Raw genomic sequence first — 20,689 nt, forward strand, 5'->3', positions numbered from 1 at the left:
TGTTATTTTGGCCCCTGTGTCTTTTAGATGGACCCCCTAAGGAACCCACACTGGGAGAAACTCGTCGGGGTAATAGGGAGCTATTTTGATGATTGGGCTTTTTAGGGTGAACCAGGATAGGTATGAGGACGAAGAAGTTCCACCATCAGGGGCTGTCTCTAGGCTGAGGGCTAGGGTAGGGTTTCTGTAGGGAAAATTATCCTCCTGAGAGGCCCCACTTCTCCCCCCAACTCCCCTCCTCTCCTTCACTAATCCAGGTTCTGTTTGTCTTCTACATTTTCTCTATTTTCTTTGCATCTTTTTATTTTCATTATGTACTTGCCTACTGATTAGGGCTTGCGATAGCTGGCAGTGAGACTTACCTGGTCTAATTTTAAACCGATTCTAATAAATAGTGTTTTTATTTTTTTATTTTGTTTGGCGAGATGGAAGGTATCTGCATGAAAAGAGAGGGAAATTATAAACCACTTCACAGGTATTTTGTGCTGGGTGTAGCTACAGTTTAGTCATGAGTTCAGTCATCGCCGTATATTTATAGATCACAGGTGTGTAATCCTGTAAAGTGCCTTCTCATTTACTGTGTATTTGGCTTTAGGTTTTTTGTGCTGCCTGCTGTAGTCTGAAGTGCCGGCTGCAGTATCTGGAGAAAGAAGCCAGAGTCTGTGTGCTGTGCTATGACTCCATCTCTAAAGGTAAGGATCCTTTTGTGCTTCCCACCACATTTATTGCTTATGGTTTCCCCAGGCCGCTAGGTGTGGCAACCATCAGTAGATGTGGCTTTCATGTTCTCATATTCCGTTTTCTTCCTTACTAACCTTTATCCTACTTACTGACATCCTGCAAATGTGCCGTAAACGTTGAGCAGTACTTTTTTCCATTCCACATAATCTTTTGAGTTCTTCGCTTTTTCAAACTATTGAGAAACTGCAATTATATGTGGATACAAGCAATTAAAAGGCACCTGAGCTGTACTACGCTGCCCTCACTGAGGGCCACATAGCAAAGTGAGAGACTCCAATTCCAGTGGTCTGTCACTTCTCGGATGGCAGCCAGTACATAGTACTGACCTGTCGAAGCCAGCAGCATGCGCCAATGATGTGATGGAGAGGAGTCCAAAAAGGCTCGCGGCTCCCACCTCCAGACTATGATTGATAGATTTCTTTCCCTTTGTGCACAGGAACGAAACCTGTCGCTCAACATCAGGAGGCGGGGGTGAGTGGGGACAGGCGAAATCACTGGGTCTGTCACTACGCTATGCTGTGTGCTGCATAGTACAGGTGACAAGTTCCCTTTAGAGCAAGATGTACAGTACAGACCAAAAGTTTGGACACACCTTCTCATTCAAAGAGTTTTCTTTATTTTCATGACTATGAAGGCATCAAAACTATGAATTAACACATGTGGAATTATATACATAACAGACAAGTGTGAAACAACTGAAAATATGTCATATTCTAGGTTCTTCAAAGTAGCCACCTTTTGCTTTGATTACTGCTTTGCACACTCTTGGCATTCTCTTGATGAGCTTCAAGAGGTAGTCCCCTGAAATGGTCTCCCAACAGTCTTGAAGGAGTTCCTAGAGATGCTTAGCACTTGTTGGCCCTTTTGCCTTCACTCTGCGGTCCAGCTCACCCCAAACCATCTCGATTGGGTTCAGGTCCGGTGACTGTGGAGGCCAGGTCATCTGGCGCAGCACCCCATCACTCTCCTTCATGGTCAAATAGCCCTTACTTTCAAAGTTTTCCCAATTTTTTCGGCTGACTGACTGACCTTCATTTCTTAAAGTAATGATGGCCACTCGTTTTTCTTTACTTAGCTGCTTTTTTCTTGCCATAATACAAATTCTAACAGTCTATTCAGTAGGACTATCAGCTGTGTATCCACCTGACTTCTCCTCAACGCCACTGATGGTCCCAACCCCATTTAGGTCCCTTTCACACGAGCGAGTTTTCCGCGCGGGTTTAATGCGTGATGTGAACGCACAGCACCCGCACTGAATCCTGACCCATTCATTTCAATGGGTCTGTGTACATGAGCGTTGTTTTTCACGCATCAGTTCTGCGTTGCGTGAAAATCGCAGCATGTTCTATATTCTGCGTTTTTCACGCAGCTCTGGCCCCATAGAAGTGTATGAGGCTGCGTGAAAAACGCATTGCATCCGCAAGCAAGTGTGGGTGCGATGCGTTTTTCACTGATGGTTGCATCTAAACGCATTGCACCCGCGCGGAAAAAACTGAACAACTAAACGCAACCGCATACAAAACTGACTGAACTTGCTTGCAAAATAGTGTGAGTTTCACTGAACGCATCCGGCCCCAATCCGCAACGCCCGTGTGAAACCAGCCTTATAAGGCAAGAAATCCCACTTATTAAACCTGACAGGGCACACCTGTGAAGTGAAAACCATTTCAGGGGACTACCTCTTGAAGCTCATCAAGAGAATGCCAAGAGTGTGCAAAGCAGTAATCAAAGCAAAAGGTGGCTACTTTGAAGAACCTAGAATGATATATTTTCAGTTGTTTCACACTTGTTTGTTATGTATATAATTCCACATGTGTTAATTCATAGTTTTGATGCCTTCATAGTCATGAAAATAAAGAAAACTCTTTGAATGAGAAGGTGTGTCCAAACTTTTGGTCTGTACTGTATATCTAGACGTATCCGGATGTGATAGAAGCTCAGGGCAGAGAGCGATGCTCAATTTCCGGAGGCCTTTGTTATCAGCGCTCCATAGAGGATGTCGGTCAGTATGAGCTCTTCTTCTAGGACTGCTTTCTTCAGAAGCCTCTCTTTTAGCTCTGCTATTACTGTTCTTCCTCCTGATGCTTCGGTCTGTCCTCTTGGGTGAGGCTTTAGTGCACTCTGCAATGTAGACTGCAGCAAGTTTAGTGTATCCCTATCAAAAGTCTTCTGTTTTGTTTCCCTTCCTTTAGTACAGGCTATTAAGAGGATGATGAGCCCATCTGCTCCTAGTCCAAATCCCACTGTCCCCTCTGAGTACTGTTCCACCATTCCTCCTTTCGTGCAGGCACAGGCAGCAGGTACAATTAACTCTTCGCCGCCCACCATTTTGGTGCCTGGCTCAATGCGTAAGCAACCAGGAGCTGAAGGTAAATCCGAGCTGATGAATAGATGGAAAATAACTGGTTGAGAATTATGAAGGAATATGCACTTAAATATCTTATAATGTACATACATGAATGAGCCGGCAGAGGGGGAATTTGGAGATATTGCACCTTATTTTAGAGTTCAAGGAAAACTCTGGGCAAAACTGATTCAGGCCATGCACAAGGCAATGGGGGAGATTTATTATTAAAGGGGTCACCAATATCAGATTGGTAAGAGTCTGACACCCCCCCCCCAGCTGTTTGTGGCAGCCATTGACACTTGAAGCAGGAGGCTTTATCACTATGTAGCGGCCATGCCGGCTCAGCTTCTATTTACGAGAAAGGGTGCCATTGGCTTCTGGCTCCGGTGGCTGTCGCGGCAGCTGATCGTGGGGGTCCCTGGTGTCAGACCTCGCCTGATATCCTATTTGGAGGATATATCTAGAACCCCTTTAATGTCCCACATTTAGACTACATACAACACGACAAGATAGGCAGAGAATGTGGCACATGCTGTGTGATAGATTTGCAGCATCTAGTTAGACATGTTAGACACTTTCCCTTACATCACCTCTTGGTTGGCTTATTTTGGGCCAATATTTTGCTCCAAAAAAATGTCTTGCACCATTAATTAATGCGGTGCATTGTTTGACTCCTCTTAGTTGTGCCTCCTTTTCTAGCCCCTTTTTTGAAAACTTTTTAGGCTACTTTCACACTTGTGGCAGAGAGATCCGGCAAGCCATTCCTTCGCCGGAACTGCCTGCCGGATCAGGCAAAACGTATGCCAACTGATGGCATTAGTAAGACTGATCAGGATCCTGATCAGTCTTAAAAATGCCTGATCAGTCGAAAAAATGCATTGAAACGCCGGATCCGTCTTTCCGGTGTCATCCAGCAAGACGGATCCGGCATTTATTTTTTTCACCTTTTTTTCAGTCTGCACATGCGCAGACCGGAAGAACGGATCCGGCATTCCGGTATTTTGAATGCCGGTTCTGGCACTAATACATTCCTATGGGAAAAAATGCCGGATCCGGCATTCAGGCAAGTCTTCAGTTTTTTTCACCGGAGATAAAACCGTAGCATGCTGCGGTTTTCTCTTTTGCTTGATCAGTCAAAACGACTGAACTGAAGACATCCTGATGCATCCTGAACGGATTACTCTCCATTCAGAATGCATGGGGATAAAACTGATCAGTTATTTTCCGGTATTGAGCCCCTAGGACGGAACTCAGTGCCGGAAAAGAAAAACGCTAGTGTGAAAGTACCGTTAGAGAGTCTTTAAAAATGCCTAAAAGGCATAATAAATTTGGTGTGCCGTGTGTGTGGCAAATTCTTTGGCTGCATTTGCCCCTGAATTCTGCCGCATCTGGTTCAGTGAATCTTCCCCAGTGTCTGTTTTCCATGAGGTGTTCCTTTAAAGAGGAGCTGTCCCTTCTCCTGACATGTCTGCATTCCCCGTGTAATAACAATTCTGACTGTACGTTGTGCTATTGCTCTATTATTTCTACTAGAAGCTTATGAATGAGTTACCTGCAGTCTGTAACAAGGCTCGGCAGTAACTGACTATTGCTGTGGCACTGAATGGGGTCACAGCGCAACTCGCAAGTTGCTTGCAATTCGGAGCCCACAGTTACGAAATGTGTGATCCCGTTCAGTTCAATGGCTGCACTGCTACACAGCGATCTTTGGTCGGGTGTCGCAGCCAAGATTGATTTGTAGCCTCCAACTTTAAAGGGGTTGTCCGCTTTTCCTAAATTCATGACCTATCCTCAGGATATGTCATCAATATCAGATTGGCGGGGGTCCGACTGCCTGAGCCCCCGCTGTTCAGCTGTCCGAAGTGACTGCAGTGCTTGTACTAGTATCATGTTGTCTACGTGCTTGCCATCGGCGAGCAGTGTAATTACAGCCCGTCCGCCCCCATTCCCTCCTAATCACTTGAATGGAAGTGAATGGGGCGGAGGAGCTGCAATATCTGCACTGAGCAGGTAAACCGTGGAGAGAACAGAGCGCTTGTACAATTTCTGCTTTCTCTTCATACAGCTGCTCGGTGGGGTGCCGTCAGTCGGACCCCCTCCAATCGGATATTGAGGACCTACCCTGATGACTACCTACCCTGGTAAAACCCAACGGACTTTAACCCCTTAAGGACACAGCCTTTTTACACCTTAGGACCAGGCCATTTTTTTAAAATCTGACCAGAGTCCCTTTAAGTGCTGATAACTTTAAAACGGTTTGACTTATCCAGGCCGTTCTGAGATTGTTTTTTCGTCACATATTGTACTTCATGACACTGGTAAAATGGAGTCAAAAAAAAAATTTTCTTTGCACCAAAAAATACCTAATTTAACAAAAAATTGAAAAAAATTTGCAAATTTCAAAGTTTCAGTTTCTCTACTTCTGTAATACATAGTAATACCCCCAAAAATTGTGATGACTTTACATTCCCCATATGTCTACTTCATGTTTGAATTGTTTTGGGAATGATATTTTATTTTTTGGGGATGTTATAAGGCTTAGAAGTTTAGAAGCAAATCTTGAAATTTTTCCGAAATTTACAAAAACTCAATTTCTAGGGACCAGTTCAGGTCTCAAGTCACTTTGCGAGGCTTACATTATAGAAACCACCCAAAAATGACCCCATCTAAGAAACTACACCCCTCAAGGTATTCAAAACTGATTTTGCATACGTTGTTAACCCTTTAGGTGTTGCACAAGAGTTATTGGCAAATAGGGAGGAAATTTGAGAATTTCATTTTTTTGTCTAATTTTTCATTTTAACCCATTTTTTCCACTAACAAACCAAGGGTTAACAGCCAAACAAGACTGTATCTTTATTGCCCTGACTCTGCCATTTACAGAAACACCCAATATGTGGCCGTAAACTACTGTACGGCCACACAGCGGGGCGTAGAGTGAAAGGTGCGCCGTTTGGTTTTTGGAAGGCTGATTTTTATGGACTGGTTTATTTACACCATGTCCCATTTGAAGCCCCCTGATGCACCCCTAGAGGAGAAACTCCCTAAAAGTGACCCCATCTAAGAAACTACACCCCTCAAGGTATTCAAAACTGATTTTACATACGTCGTTAACCCTTTAGGTGTTGCACAAGAGTTATTGGCAAATGGCGATGAAATTTAAGAATTTCATTTTTTTGCCTAATTTTCCATTTTAACCCATTTTTTCCACTAACAAAGCAAGGGTTAACAGCCAAACAAGACTGTATCTTTATTGCCCTGACTCTGCTGTTTACAGAAACACCCCATATGTGGCCGTAAACTACTGTACGGGCGCACAGCGGGGCGTAGAGTGAAAGGTGCGCCGTTTGGTTTTTGGAGGGCTGATTTTGCTGGACTGTTTTTTTGGCACCATGTCCCATTTGAAGCCCCCCTGATGCACCCCTAGATTATAAACTTCATAAAAGTGACCCCATCTAAGAAACTACACCCCTCAAGGTATTCAAAACTGATTTTACAAACTTTGTTAACCCTTTAGGTGTTGCACAAGATTTAATGGAAAATAGAGATACAATTTCAAAATTTCACTTTTTTGGCAGATTTTCCATTTTAATATTTTTTTTCCAGTTACAAAGCAAGGGTTAACAGCCAAACAAAACTCATTATTTATGGCCCTAATTCTGTAGTTTACAGAAACACCCCATATGTGGTCGTAAACAGCTGTACGGGCACACGGCAGGGCGCAGAAGGAAAGGAACACCATATGGTTTTTGGAAGGCATATTTTGCTGGACTGGTTTTTTTGACACCATGTCCCATTTGAAGCCCCCCTGATGCACCCCTAGAGTAGAAACTCCAAAAAAGTGACCCCATTTTAGAAACTACGGGATAGGGTGGCAGTTTTGTTGGTACTAGTTTAGGGTACATATGATTTTTGGTTGCTCTATATTACACTTTTTGTGCGGCAAGGTAACAAGAAATAGCTTTTTTGGCACCGTTTTTTTTTTTGTTATTTACAACATTCATCTGACAGGTTAGATCATGTGGTAATTTTATAGAGCAGGTTGTCACGGACGCGGAGATACCTAATATGTATACAATTTTTTTTATTTATGTAAGTTTTACACAATGATTTCATTTTTAAAACCAAAAAAATGTTTTAGTGTCTCCATAGTCTAAGAGCCATAGTTTTTTCAGTTTTTGGGCGATTATCTTAAGTAGGGTCTCATTTTTTGCAGGATGAGATGACGGTTTGATTGGCATCTATTTTGGGGTGCATATGACTTTTTGATTGCTTGCTATTACACTTTTTGTGACGTAAGATGACAAAAAATGGCTTTTGTTACACCGTTTTTATTTTTATTTTTTTACGGTGGTCATCTGAGGGGTTAGATCATGTGATATTTTTATAGAGCCGGGCGATACGGACGCGGCGATACTTAATATGTATACTTTTTTTTTATTTATGTAAGTTTTACACAATGATTTTATTTTTGAAACAAAAAAAATCATGTTTTAGTGTTTCCATAGTCTAAGAGCCATAGTTTTTTCAGTTTTTGGGCGATTATCTTGGGTAGGGTATGATTTTTGCGGGATGAGATGACGGTTTGATTGTTACAATTTTGGTGTACATGCGACTTTTTTGATCACTTTTATTACCTTTTTTGGGAAGTAAGGTGGGCAAAATTTCAATTTCATCATAGTTTTTTATTTTTTATTTTTATGGTGTTCACCGTTCGGGTAAAGTAACATGACCGTTTTATAGATCAGGTCGTTACGGACGCGGCGATACCAAACATGTGTAGGGAATTTTATTTTTTTCATTTTTTATCAGTGATAAATGTGTTTTTTGATTTTTACTTTTTTTTCACTTTTATTCACTTTTTTTTGACCCAGACCCACTTGGTTCTTGAAGATCCAGTGGGTCTGATGTCTGAATAATACAGTACAGTACAATATATATTGTTCTGTACTGTATTTTACTTACACTGAACAGATCTATGCCTTTCAGCACAGATCTGTTCAGCACCATGGACAGCAGGACGCCTGAGAGGCGTCCTGTTGCAATGGGAACCTTCCCCGTCTGCTCAGAACTTCGCAGACGGGGAAGGGTAAGGAGGGGATCTCTCGGGGGGCTCTCTGGGGGCTCTCTCCCTCCCCATCGGGGGGCTGCAAAGGCACAGCAGCCCCCCGATGGGAGAGGGAGGGAGCTCCCTGCGCTGTTAACCTTTTCCATACAGCGGTCCGTACGGACCGCTGTATGGAAAGGGTTAAACGGCTGACATCGCATCGCAGATGTCAGCCGTTTATACCAGGGTGCCAGCAATGTGCTGGCACCCTGGTATCCCCACTAGACACCAACGATTATACAAGGGGAGGCGGGCGGGGGATCGCGATCCCGCCTGCCGCACCGCCCGCCTCCCGCACCGCCCACACCGCCCGCAACCCTCCCCCTGCACCTCCCGCCACCATAAAAATCATTCGGGGGTGCAGGGGGGGGTGAATAAAACTTTTTTTTTTAGGCATATAAAGTTTCTGATCCCCGCGGTCAGGGACTGCGGGGACCAGAAACTTCAGAAATCGCAGCAAACCGCAGGTCTGAATTGACCTGCGGTTTGCCGCGATCGCCGACATGGGGGGGGTCACGGGACCCCCCCGCGCATTTAGCCTAGGTGCCTGCTCAATGATTTGAGCAGGCACCGGGTTCCGATCACTGCCAGCCGCACGGCAGTGATCGAAAATACACAGGGCGTACATGTACACCCTGTGTCCTTAAGTACCAGGGCACAAGGGCGTACCTGTACGCCCTATGTCCTTAAGAGGTTAAAGTCAGTGGGGTTTTACCAGTTGGCGGTGTGTCCCTGCCTCTGGCAGCGCTGATTTGATAGCTCAGAATGCAGCAACAAACCCCCAACTGGTAACATCCAGATGTTGTTTTATTTTATTGCAGGCCTCTGGAAATTCCTGAATAACTTCTAAAAGTAATAACAGAGGAATGACACAACATGAATAAGAATATTTTCTCCAGAATTGCTATTACATGGGGAATACAAGTAGTTCCTACAGCAGCCATGTGAGGAGAGGTGACGGGCCCTCTTAAAGCTGCGCTTATGCAAGATCCAGTTTTTACCCTTGGTCTGTGCCCAGCTTCACCAGTGTTTGCATACCTTTTTAATGCTTGCTTTGTCCTTTTTACAGCCATCGATAGTTAACTTTCACTCCCCATGTGGGGTCAGACAGATAACATTTTAACCTTTACAGATATTTCACTTGTGCAGCCAGCCAAACTGAAGTATCCCAGTATAAGGGCTCATGCAAAAGTTTTTTTTTATCCGCATCTGTATGTCCGTTCCGTGGCGCCCGCAAAAATATAGAACGTGTCCATTTCTTGTCCGCATTACAGACAAGGATAGGACTCTTCTGTTATGGGCCGGACGTTCCGTTCCGCAAAATGCAGAACGCCCACAGCCAGTATCCTTGTTTTGCGGTTATGTGCATGTGCCCTAACAATGTAGTTTGCTAATCTTAAATGTCATGCACTTGATGCCACTGCCTGACAACCTGATGTCCTTTGGTCACAGTGGCCCTGATTTATCATGCCTTCACTCCAGAATCCTGGCTTCAAAATGACGCAAAATAGTGCTTTGCATTTTTACACCGCTCACTCCAGTTTTGTAATGTGGGTGGAGAAGTGGGTGTGGTTAGCTATGTTAATGAGTTTCACTCCAGATTTATCACTGAGGCGTTTTAAAAAAAAAGTTGCAATCTCTCTCCAGTAGGAGGGTGAAGTAGGAAAACTGGAGGAGCTTTTCTAGACAAAAGTGTTAGATTTAGGGTACTTTCACACTAGCGGTTTTCTTTTCCGCCATAGAGTTCCGTCCTAGGGTCTCTATACCGGAAAAGAACTGATCAGTTTTATCCCAATGCATTCTGAATGGAGAGCAGTCCGTTCAGGATGTCTTCAGTTCAGTCTTTTTGACTGATCAGGACAGAGATAAAACCGCAGCATACTACGGTTTTATCTCCAGCCAAAAAAACGGAACACTTGCCTGAATGCCGGATTCGGCATTTTTCCCATAGGAATGTGATAGTGCCGCATCCGGCATTCAAAATACCGGAATGCTGGATCCTGCGCAGAACGAAAAAAATAAATGCCGGATCCGTTTTTTCCGGGATGACACCGGAAAGACTGATCCGGCATTTCAATGCATTTGTAAGACGGATCAGGATCCTGATCAGTCTTACAAATGCCATCAGTTGGCATACGTTTTGCCGTGCTTGCACACTATAGGAAAAAGCGTCAGCCTCTCTGATGGCCGGGACCATGGAAGTTTTTTTTTCCTATATTGTGCAAGCACGACCACCACTGATGGATTGCAGGGTGGTCTGTAACCATGGAAACAAGCAGTGTATAATGTGATGGAAAAATAAATCCAGCCAGCAAAGGAGGCAATATGGATAATAACAATACATTAGTAAGCACCTTGTATCAAAGGGGTATTCCCATCACATACAACGGGGGCATCTCGCTAGGATATGCCCCATTGTCTGATAGGTGCAGATCCCACCTCTGGGACCCGCACCGACAAGGAGAACGGAGCGGGGAGAATGGTGGCTGGAGGACCCCACCAAACGCTGCTCCCATTCAAGTGAATGGGAATGCACCGCGCACACGCCCTGCTCCCATTCATTTCTTTGAGGCAGATGGAAATAGCCGAGCCAGTGCTCGGCTATTTTCGGCGGCCCCATTGAAATGAATGGAGGGCAGCTGCCATTCATTTCCCCGCTCCGTTCTCATCGTTGGTGCGGGTCCCAGAGTTGGGACCCCACCTATCAGACAATGGGGGCATATCCTAGCGATATGCCCGCATTGTATGTGATGGTAAAACCCCTTTTAACTTTCTCTACATGATAAATGCTACCTACTGAAGTGAGACAACCCCTTCAGGACCAGGCCATTTTTAACGAATCTGACATGTCACTTTATGTGGTAATAAAGGAAACACAGAGAGGCCGGGTTCGACGACCAGACCTATTTACTCCCAAAATTAATGTGGCAAATGTACTTATCCCCTAGGGGACAGAGGGGTAAAACTTAACATTTATTAACAGTATTTCTAAAATAAGTGGACACTAGAGGATGGACCTCTGTAACAAACGACATGAAAACAGCCCTAAGGGCCTAGACTGAACATACACAAACAGTATGGAAAAGATGATATAAATAAACAAGAACGTTCTCACCCAGGTGTGGATGTGGACCACGGGTTCTCTCAGACGTTGTTGAGGATAGAGACGGACCTGTGTCGCCATACTGGAAGGTACCAAGCGTAAGTGCCCCTGTGCGTAGTTGGGGTAACAGGGTGGTTTGACCCTAGAAAACCCTAGGTGAGGGACAGGGGCTAGTAAGCCCTACCTATCTACACGAGGAACTTGCCCCGCAAGGGGCGTCCCCGTCCGGATGCCTGACCCTGTAAGGGCGGAATCCCTAATAAACCCTATGTGGGTACTCCCACATAAAAAATTCCTGAGGTCCCCAAGAATTAAAAACCCCAAGAAGTGACCCCATTTTGGAAAGAGCACCCCCGTGCGAACATTTTACGGGGTGGAAAGTGCACTTTTGACCTAACAGGTGTTTCACAGAAATGAATATTTAGTGGTTGGTGAAAATGTGGATCTGTAAGCTATGTGGACTAAATCAGAGATATAAGGTGGTAAAACTACAGGGTACATCATGGATGAAATTAATACTCCATGGATGAGTGGCAGATTCTAAAACACTCCTGCATGCACAGGCCAGGTTTTTCAGGGCAGGTTTCACATTGGTAAATGGTGTCTTTCCTTATCCCCCTTTTAGAACACACTCTGCATCTTTTTTGGGCCCTTCCCTTCCTTGCTGTCTGGGGGACTTGACCTGGAAAATGTTACCCTGGTACAACACGGGCACCATGACTTCCAGAAGTACGGACCCTCCCCGCCCTGGCTTTGAAAAATTAGGGCCTTGATAACTACCTCTTGGAACTGAGGGAAAGTTCCTATGTGGCCTGCAGATTGTACATTGCCATCTGTACAATGTGTAAGGACAGCTTTTGTACCACACTTTAATTTTTCATGTGGCACTGTAGGGCTTCAGAAGTTGATCTGAAAGATCCACCCCTCCCATGTGCCTGTTGTAGTCCAGGATACAAACTGGTTTGGGGATAGTGGTTGTGGCACCTCGCACATGAGCAGAGGAGCTGGTATTTGTGTGAACGGTGGTCAGTACAAGGACGTCCTTCTTGTCCTTGTACTTAACCGCCAGCATGTTCTCATGGAGGAGAGCCCTACTTTCACCCATTCTCAGTGGTTTCACTACCAGGGATCTAGGGAGGCCTCTCTCATTTTTGCGCACTGTGCCGCAAGCCACAGTACCTCTGGCAGTTAGGGGCATGAATAGGGGTATGCTGGTATAATAGTTATCCACATAGAGGTGGTAACCCTTATCCAGCAGTGGGTGCAGCAAGTCCCACACAATCTTCCCACTAACTCCTAGGATGGGGGGGCATTCTGGGGGGTTCTATGCGGGAATCTTTCCCTTCGTAAATGCGGCACTTGTGGGTGTACCCGGAGCTACTCTCACACAGTTTGTAAATCTTTATGCCATACCTTGCCCGTTTGCTAGGCAGGTACTGGTGGAATCTAACCCTCCCTTTGAAAAGTAACAGGGACTCATCTACACAGACATTTTTATTAGGGGTGTACGCCTCAGCAAACGTGGTGTTAAAGTGGTCAATGACAGGCCTAATCTTGAACTGACGGTGAAATGTCGGGTCGTTTTGGGGTGGACACTGTGCATTGTCGTAGTGTAGGAATTTCCTTATGGACTCAAATCGCTTCCGGGTCATGGTCTTACTGTAAATTGGAGTCTGGTAGAAAATGTCCAAGCTCCAATATTGTCTGACGTTTGGCTTCTTTACTCTGCCCATATGCAGTACGAGTCCCCAAAACTTCATCATCTCTGCTGCACCTACTGGGGTCCAACCTAGGGGTCTAGCGTATGCCGCTGTAGGGTTCTGAGCAATGAATTGTTGTGTATAAATTGGTTTTGGCCACCATTAAATTTACAAAATCTTCAGAGAAGAAGATTTTGAAAAAAATCTAGTGCAATGAAGTCCGCAGAATCTATTTGTATTCCGGAGATGCCCTCAAAATCTGGAATTTGGGGCTGATAATAGTCAGGGGATAGGGTCCATATTGGCTCACTCTGGGGGCTGCCTCAGCTGTTATGGGGTGCCTTCCAGAGGGTCCCTCATCAGCGGATGATTATGAGGGGTTGAAGGAGTAGAGGAAAGTGGCATCCTCTTCTCCATCACTGGCAGACTCAGTATCAGAGGCAAGATACGTGTATGCCTCTTCAGCTGAGTATAGTTGTTGGGACGGACGGGCCATTTGAATTTGATTGGGGTGTGACGTGTAATATGAGTAAAGCTTTGTTTAGTGTGAGGGATGTGTATGTTGTGTTTTCACACGTGAAGGGGCTTGTAGAAAAAAAAGTAAAAAAAAAAAAATTACAGGTGCAGGATGCACGCACAAAGATGTCGCGTGCGTGCAAAAATCTACACTAACACTACCTAACTAAAATTGATTGCTATATATATGTATAATTCTGCACAGTAAACTGAGCAGACCAGTCAGAAAAATGTATGTTTCTGATCAGTGCTCAGCAGGTGCAGGACGCACGCACAGAGATATTATGTGCGTGCAAAAATCTACTTTAACACTACCTAGAATTTCTGTTTAACACTAAATGTATTTTTTGCACAAAAAAAATAAACTGAGCACAAAAGCGACCAGTAAAAAAAAAAAAAAAGGTACTTACTGGTGCTCAGGGTTGCAGAACGCAATAAAAAATGCACCAAGAAAATGAGCCCAGGTGCTGAACAATGCATTACGACTGATCAGCGCTTGACATTCACAGCTCGCACACAAAAAAGCCAGATAAAAGTGACAAAAAAAAGTCAGAATTTGTTTGCCGTAGGGAAAATCGGAGGGTGGGTGGGGGAGAGGGGGGATAGGGACATGAATTAGGGCTTGGGAAAGGAAGGTGAATTAGGGAACTGGAACTTATGCTGCAAAAAAAAAAAAAAAAAAAATCACTGCAGCAGATGTTCCAGATGTTATTTGTTCTTCTTTTTTACAGTAAGCAGTAGTTTGCTGTGGTGGTGAACCACAAGTCCCAGCAAGCAGGTACAGCACAGAGGTGCACAGGTCCACTCTGCTTTTAGTCTCCAGCAGGGTGGATTTGATTTAAATCACTAGTCAGTAAGGCTTGATTTAAATCATAGTTTTCTACATAAAGACTAATTCTTGCTGGTATAACTTATAATATGCAAGTAGATGAAGTTTTTTAGAATAACAACTTTTCATATTAGTTTGATTAGGTTGATTCTGTATTCATAGGTTTGTAGAAGTTAGGATTAAGGTCTTTTTCTCAACTCTGTTCATGTTATAACATTTTTGCTGTGAAGAAGAGGCATGTGATCTCTGCTGAGTCAAATTCCGTTTTTTCGAACTGCAACAGTAAACCAAGCATCTGTGATAATATCTTGTAGGCAGAGAAACTGCCCAATAATCTTAGGCTACTTTCACACTTGCGGCAGTGTGATCCAGCGGGCAGTTCCGTCGTTGGAACTGCCCGCCGGATCCGCCGATCTGCATCTGACTGAAAGCATTTGTGAGACGGAACCGGATGCGGATCCGTCTTACAAATGCATTACAAGAGCGAATCCGTCTCTCCGCTTGTCATGCAGACAGACGGATCCGTCTTGTATCTTTTTTCACATTTTTACCGGTCTGCGCATGCGCAGGCCGGAAGGACGGATCCGGCATTCCGGTATTTTGAATGCCGGATCCGGCACTAATACATTCCTATGGGGGAAAAATGCCGGATCCGGCATTAAGGCAAGTCTTCAGTTTTTTTCACCGGAGATAAAACCGTAGCATGCTACAGTTTTATCTTTTGCCTGATCAGTCAAAAAGACTGAACTGAAGACATTCTGATGCATCCTGAACGGATTACTCTCCATTCAGAATGCATGGGGACATACCTGATCAGTTCTTTTCCGGTATAGAGCCCCTGTGACGGAACTCAGTGCCGGAAAAGATAAACGCAAGTGTGAAAGTACCCTTACAAAAACCTCTGGAAGAGCATGACATTGTGAATGGATTAATGGAATTTATTTACCAAAAAAATTAAACATATACAGCCTTATTCTACATAATTAAAAAATTAATCTTTATTACATGATGGAATAACCTTTGGATGGTAATATATTTTGCTCAAAAAGCATTGACCATTGATTTTTATCCACCCTGGTCCCCAGCTAGAATGACTGCATGCAGAGGGATTCTTCTGGTTCCCTCTGCTGCTGTAGCGCTGCCATTGGCTGGAGCATTGTTCCAGCCAATCTCAGCGCTGGCACTGGACGCCCCTGCCTGACCTCGGAGGAGACCGGGGCTGACTAGTTCAGCACTGGTCACCTCTCCATGACCCCCCGACCCACCCCGCAGCTTCCTTCTGCTTCCGGCGTTGCGATGTGCCACTCTTCATTGGCCAGCAAATTGCAGCGCTTGGAGCTGCAGAGGGGCGGAAATACACCATGCTGCCCTTTACCCGGCATGGATGTCTGCCGGTAAGAGCAGCCATGGTGCCTCGGTTCCCCCGCGATTCCTTCCCAGCACCCGGCAGATCTTGCGCAGTACATGTACGGCACTGGTCCTTAAGTCGCGTCCAGCTGCCCTGTACATGTACGGCGCGGGTCCTTAATGGGGTTAAGGATAATAGAAATTTAGCAAACAACATGAGACGTGATAAATGTGGCATAAAGTACGACACAGACTCAAGCAAAACTGACTTTAAAGTGTAACTGCCATTCTAGTTTTATTTGAGCAATGTGTAGGGGCAGTGATACTGACCATTATTGTAATATACTTTAATGACTGAAATCATACATTTCTGTTAGAAAAATAGCTGTAAAGTGGCCCATTTTGAGCCTTAGCAACGCTCCTCTGTCTTCTGCTTGCATAACATTCAGTGTTAGCAAGTCTCCACTGTTATGGAAGCAGAAGACAGAGGAGCGTCTGCATAAATAACGTGTTACCTTTATTTTGAAGGTCAGTACAATTGTAGCGATACCGTATAGGTATTCTTATGGTTTACTATTTTTGCTTAATGAAACACTTCTTAAACACTTTTTTTCTGTAGCAATATTCTGAGAACCATAATTTTTTTAATTTTCCGCTGAGGAAGCTTGTGTTGAGGAAGCTTGTATTTTGCAGATTGAGCTGTAGTTTTTATTGGTACCATTTTGGGGTACCACTTTTGTACTTTCTAGAGGCTAAGTGACTGAAAAAACTGCCGGCATTGTTTTTTTTTTTTTTTTTTTTTTTTTTTTTTTTATCTCACTCAGTTTTCAATGTGCAGGATAAATAATTCAATTGAGTTATAGCAAAGATCATTACAAAAGTGGCAATGCCAAATATGTGTGTGGTTTTTTTTTTTTTTTACTTTTTACATAATAAAGCAATTTTAATAGAAAAAGATGATATTTATTTTAAAGGGGTGTCTGCTTTTTTAATATTGATGACCTATCCTCAGGATAGTTCATCACTATCAGATCGGTGGGGGTCTGACTGTCATCACCCCCACGATCAGCTGCTTGAAGAGAAAGCTGCGCTCATAAGAGCGCTGCCTTCACTTCACTGTTTACCTGCTCGCTGTGAGCAGCTGTAATTACAGTATGGCATCGCATTCACTTCTAGGGGATGGCTCCTTGAATAGGAAGGAGCCATTTTATAGAAGTGAGTGGAACGTCTTCGTTGTAATTACTCCTGGTCACAGCTGCTGTTGTGACGCAGAACAAGTAAACAATGAAGAGAAGGCAGCGCTGGCACGAGCGCTGCTTTCTCTTTAAACGGCTGATCTATGGGAGTCGGCCCCCCCACCGATCTGATATTGATGGACTATCCTGAGGATAGGTCATCAATATTAAAAAGTATAATGGGTGTACAAAGATGGTGGAGTTGGTGTCTTTCATGATAGTACTTTGGCACCCTGCCATGACATAGGGATGGAGGTGACAGGATTTTTGTTAAACCTTTTAGATGCCTCGGTTGCTATTGACTGCAGCATCCAAGGGGATAACCTGCCGGGATCCGACAGTAGCAGTGGGATGTCAGCTGTATGTAAAATCCAGCACCCGGTGAAGATGGTGCAACCAAAGCTACTGCCCCTGCACCATCCCATGGTCATAGTTGTATACCCATGTACGGTTAAGGTATCTCTAAAACAAACAGGGAAAGAGTTAACTATTTCATATGTGCTTATTCTACGTCCATCTGTCTGGTGACTTTAGATTATGGAATGCTGCCTTTAAAACATCAGTGTAACCACTTGATATATAATGGTGCCCTTTACCCTCTGGTATGTTAAAATAATGCTCAAGGAATGTCAGCAGCAAGTTAATAAATGATTCCATGGTCTGTGCTTGAAGAGACATTTAGTTATAGGTAAGTGCAGGATATACGGTTTTAGTAAAAAATTTAGGGGGTTTTGCTGCTTTTTAAAAAAAATAAAATAATTTTTTTTATATATTTTTTTCAAACTGATTTTTTGCAGACGTTACACAAAAACCATGTTCTATACGGGGAGGCATTTGTCACCAGTGGGTCTTCGCCTGTTACCCATCAGTAATTTAGAGTATTATAAATCTGTGTGAAGTCTGTGCGCCCCGGGCATTGGATAAGGGATATTTGATGTCCTGTGCTTATGCTCATTCATATTTCAGAACGCAGTGTCTATATTTGCCTTACTTTACCCTCGACTTTTCATTTGCTTCTCTAGACCTTCTTCTTTCTGCAGAGCTGCGATGAGATCTGGTCATACGCTGCCTCTAGCTCTACTACATGGTCACAGAAAGTAGCTACGTTGCCCCAGGCTCTGACTTTAGGCTACATTCACACTATGTTTTAAGAACACTGGTCGTCTATCGGGTTATTCACATGGCCCTTTTTTGACAGTAAGTGAATAACGGATGTTAAAAGAATAGAATATGTTCTATTCTGTCCATTTTCACTGCCCAGCAGCCCCCATACAATTGAAGGGGACCGTTTTTAATGTCTCAGAAAGACATCAGTGAAATAAACGTCCATTAAAAACGGACCATGTGTATGAAGCCTTAGTATTGGCGAGGGGCCTGTTTATAGGCTGCGTCTCCATTAACCAAATATATTCTAAAGTGACAAACGAAAATCTGGTATCCGAAACCTCAGTTATACTTAAAGGAGTAGATGTCGCCTGACTTGTCACCCACTTACATTCTCCTTGACAGAACAATTATGGAGCAATGATTCTTCAGATCTCTGTATTGTGCTATTATTCCTCCTGGAAATATTTAAGTAAGGGCTCATGCACACAAACGCATTTTCTTTCCATGTCCGTTTGTTTTGCTTTTTATTTGTTTTTTTGCGGACCTTATGCGGAACTGCTCATTTCAATGGGTCTGCCAATTTTTTTTTTTAACTTGTCCTATTATTGTCCGCATTATGGACAGGGATAGGACTTTTTTTTGTGAATCCATTTTTTGCAGACCTCAAAATACATACGGTCGTGTGCATGAGCCCTGAATGCACAACTGGGAGCTAATATTCTCCTCAATAGCGTTTGTTCCTATAGATACTGTCAGCACCTATAGGAAAGTAGACGGTAGGGACACAACTCTTTGACAGGGGGAATGGTAGCACCCAGTTGCAAGTCTACGCTGCCCATGTACATGAGATTAAATTTGACCAAAACGGCCAACTGTCATTAGAAGAAAAATAGCGCTGACCATCGTTCACGATGGCGAATGGTAGACTTTCCACTTTGGCAAATTTCAGCTGTTGGTGGTCAAACTGCATGTGCGCGGCATGATTGGCTTGTTTCGGCCAATCATTTGCCATTGCGCTCGAGATAAAAATCGGACCGCCTCATCAACCAGTTTCGTTGATGGTGGGATTGATCCCACATTTGACTTACATTGCAGCCAATCATTGTCTCGTATGTGCCAGGATCATTTCATGCATTTTGAGGAGGAATAACAGAGAAACTGCAAAATGTGGAGTTCAAACAAAGGAAAATACAAGTATTCATTTTGAACAATTGTGAAGAAAGTTGTCAGGGCCTCGTTAAAGGAAAAGCAGCCGGAGTATTTTCCTAGATCATCGTACAGTGTTGCGTCCGATTTATACTTGTGTTATGCCTCTCGGTGGTTAGAACAAGTCGGGTTATGCTGAACTTGGTACGTGATTACTTTTCTGCTTTATTGGTATTAACTGGCTACAAGCAGATCTTACTGACTTCCACAAACCTGATTAGGATCCAGGTTTATTGTGAATAGCTGCACCTCAATGCAGACGCTGCTTCTCCTACCTTCATATAGCATGGGAGATCTTCCTCAAGCCTCTGGATATTGGTGATTTAGGAGGAGGTCAATGCCAGTGTACTAAGCCCTGTTTTTGGATCAGATGGATGAGTGTCTGATTTGTGCTTCATTGTAACTTTTTCCGTCCTCAGGAATGAATCCAAAGGAACAGAAAAGAGTGTGGTTTGCAGATGGCTTATTACCTAATGGAGAAGTTGCAGACACAAGTAAACTTGCTGCTGTTGGCAAGAAGGCTGCCCAAGACTCCAGTCCAGTTACTCCAGTTTCACCAGATTCTGCCATGGTGAGATCGTTGGTCATCATCAATGTCATTTACTTGTGTGATCAACAGAGCAATAAACAGGTTCACAAGTACAATAAAGACCCATGGTCAGGTAGGAACCCATAGCGTCATTATGATGCTAGGAGTTCGGGTCAGAGGAGCAGTGTTCGGTCCAGGAAATGTGGTCAACACATGGAGCGCGTTTCCCAGTTAGGACATGCTTGTGTGAAAGAGGTAAGAGTATAGATACGCTGTAGAATGTCTGCCTTGAAGTTACAGGCAGAAAAAATGCACAGTAGAAGCAATGTGGTTGAGACTTTACCAAATCTCACCCACACTGGGAAAGATCTGGGCGGAAATCGACCTTTTCAATGCATGAGGTGAAATCTGCAGCAAAATCCAAAACAAATTTGCATGCAACTCATGCAGAGTTTTATGTTGCAGTTTCTGTTCTTTGGGAGTATACCCATAGGGTACATTCACAATGCATTTGTAATGTCTGTATGGGACATTATCTTTCAAACACACCCATAGGCCCTTTTTTCTCCATGTCCTTTTGGCCTCCATTAGGCCAGTATATGTATACCTTTTTTTCTGCTGTATGAAATAGCGCTGTCTTCCACGTTATTTCATACAGAGACATTCCACACAAAAAACATGTTTTTTTATGTACACATATTCGCACATGGATGACATATGCCACTTTATGGCCATACAGTGACATGCATCGGAGGTATACCGTATTTTTTAGACTATAAGACGCACTCCCCCCCCCCCCCCAAAAAAAATGTTACCCTCTTCCCCTAGTCTTTTTCCGGATCCCACTGTGGTGTCCTGACCGCGCACTACTACCTGACACTGTGCGGGGCCCGGAAGAAGCGTTGAGTCCAGGTTTTTTCTT

The 20,689-nt window shown here is 43.9% G+C and overlaps 1 protein-coding gene across 1 annotated transcript in view; it reads left to right on the forward strand.

The window, feature by feature from the left end:
• Positions 1–20,689, forward strand: part of ZFYVE16 (zinc finger FYVE-type containing 16) — a 73,724-nt gene that overhangs the window by 14,966 nt on the left and 38,069 nt on the right. Inside the window, exons 4-6 of the mRNA XM_040421490.1 lie at positions 596–692; positions 2,934–3,110; positions 19,658–19,809. Of these exons, the coding sequence (XP_040277424.1) occupies positions 596–692; positions 2,934–3,110; positions 19,658–19,809 (426 nt within the window). The remainder of the gene's footprint in view (positions 1–595; positions 693–2,933; positions 3,111–19,657; positions 19,810–20,689) is intronic.

Source organism: Bufo bufo, chromosome 2, assembly GCF_905171765.1.
Source record: "Bufo bufo chromosome 2, aBufBuf1.1, whole genome shotgun sequence".
Lineage (NCBI taxonomy): Eukaryota > Metazoa > Chordata > Amphibia > Anura > Bufonidae > Bufo > Bufo bufo.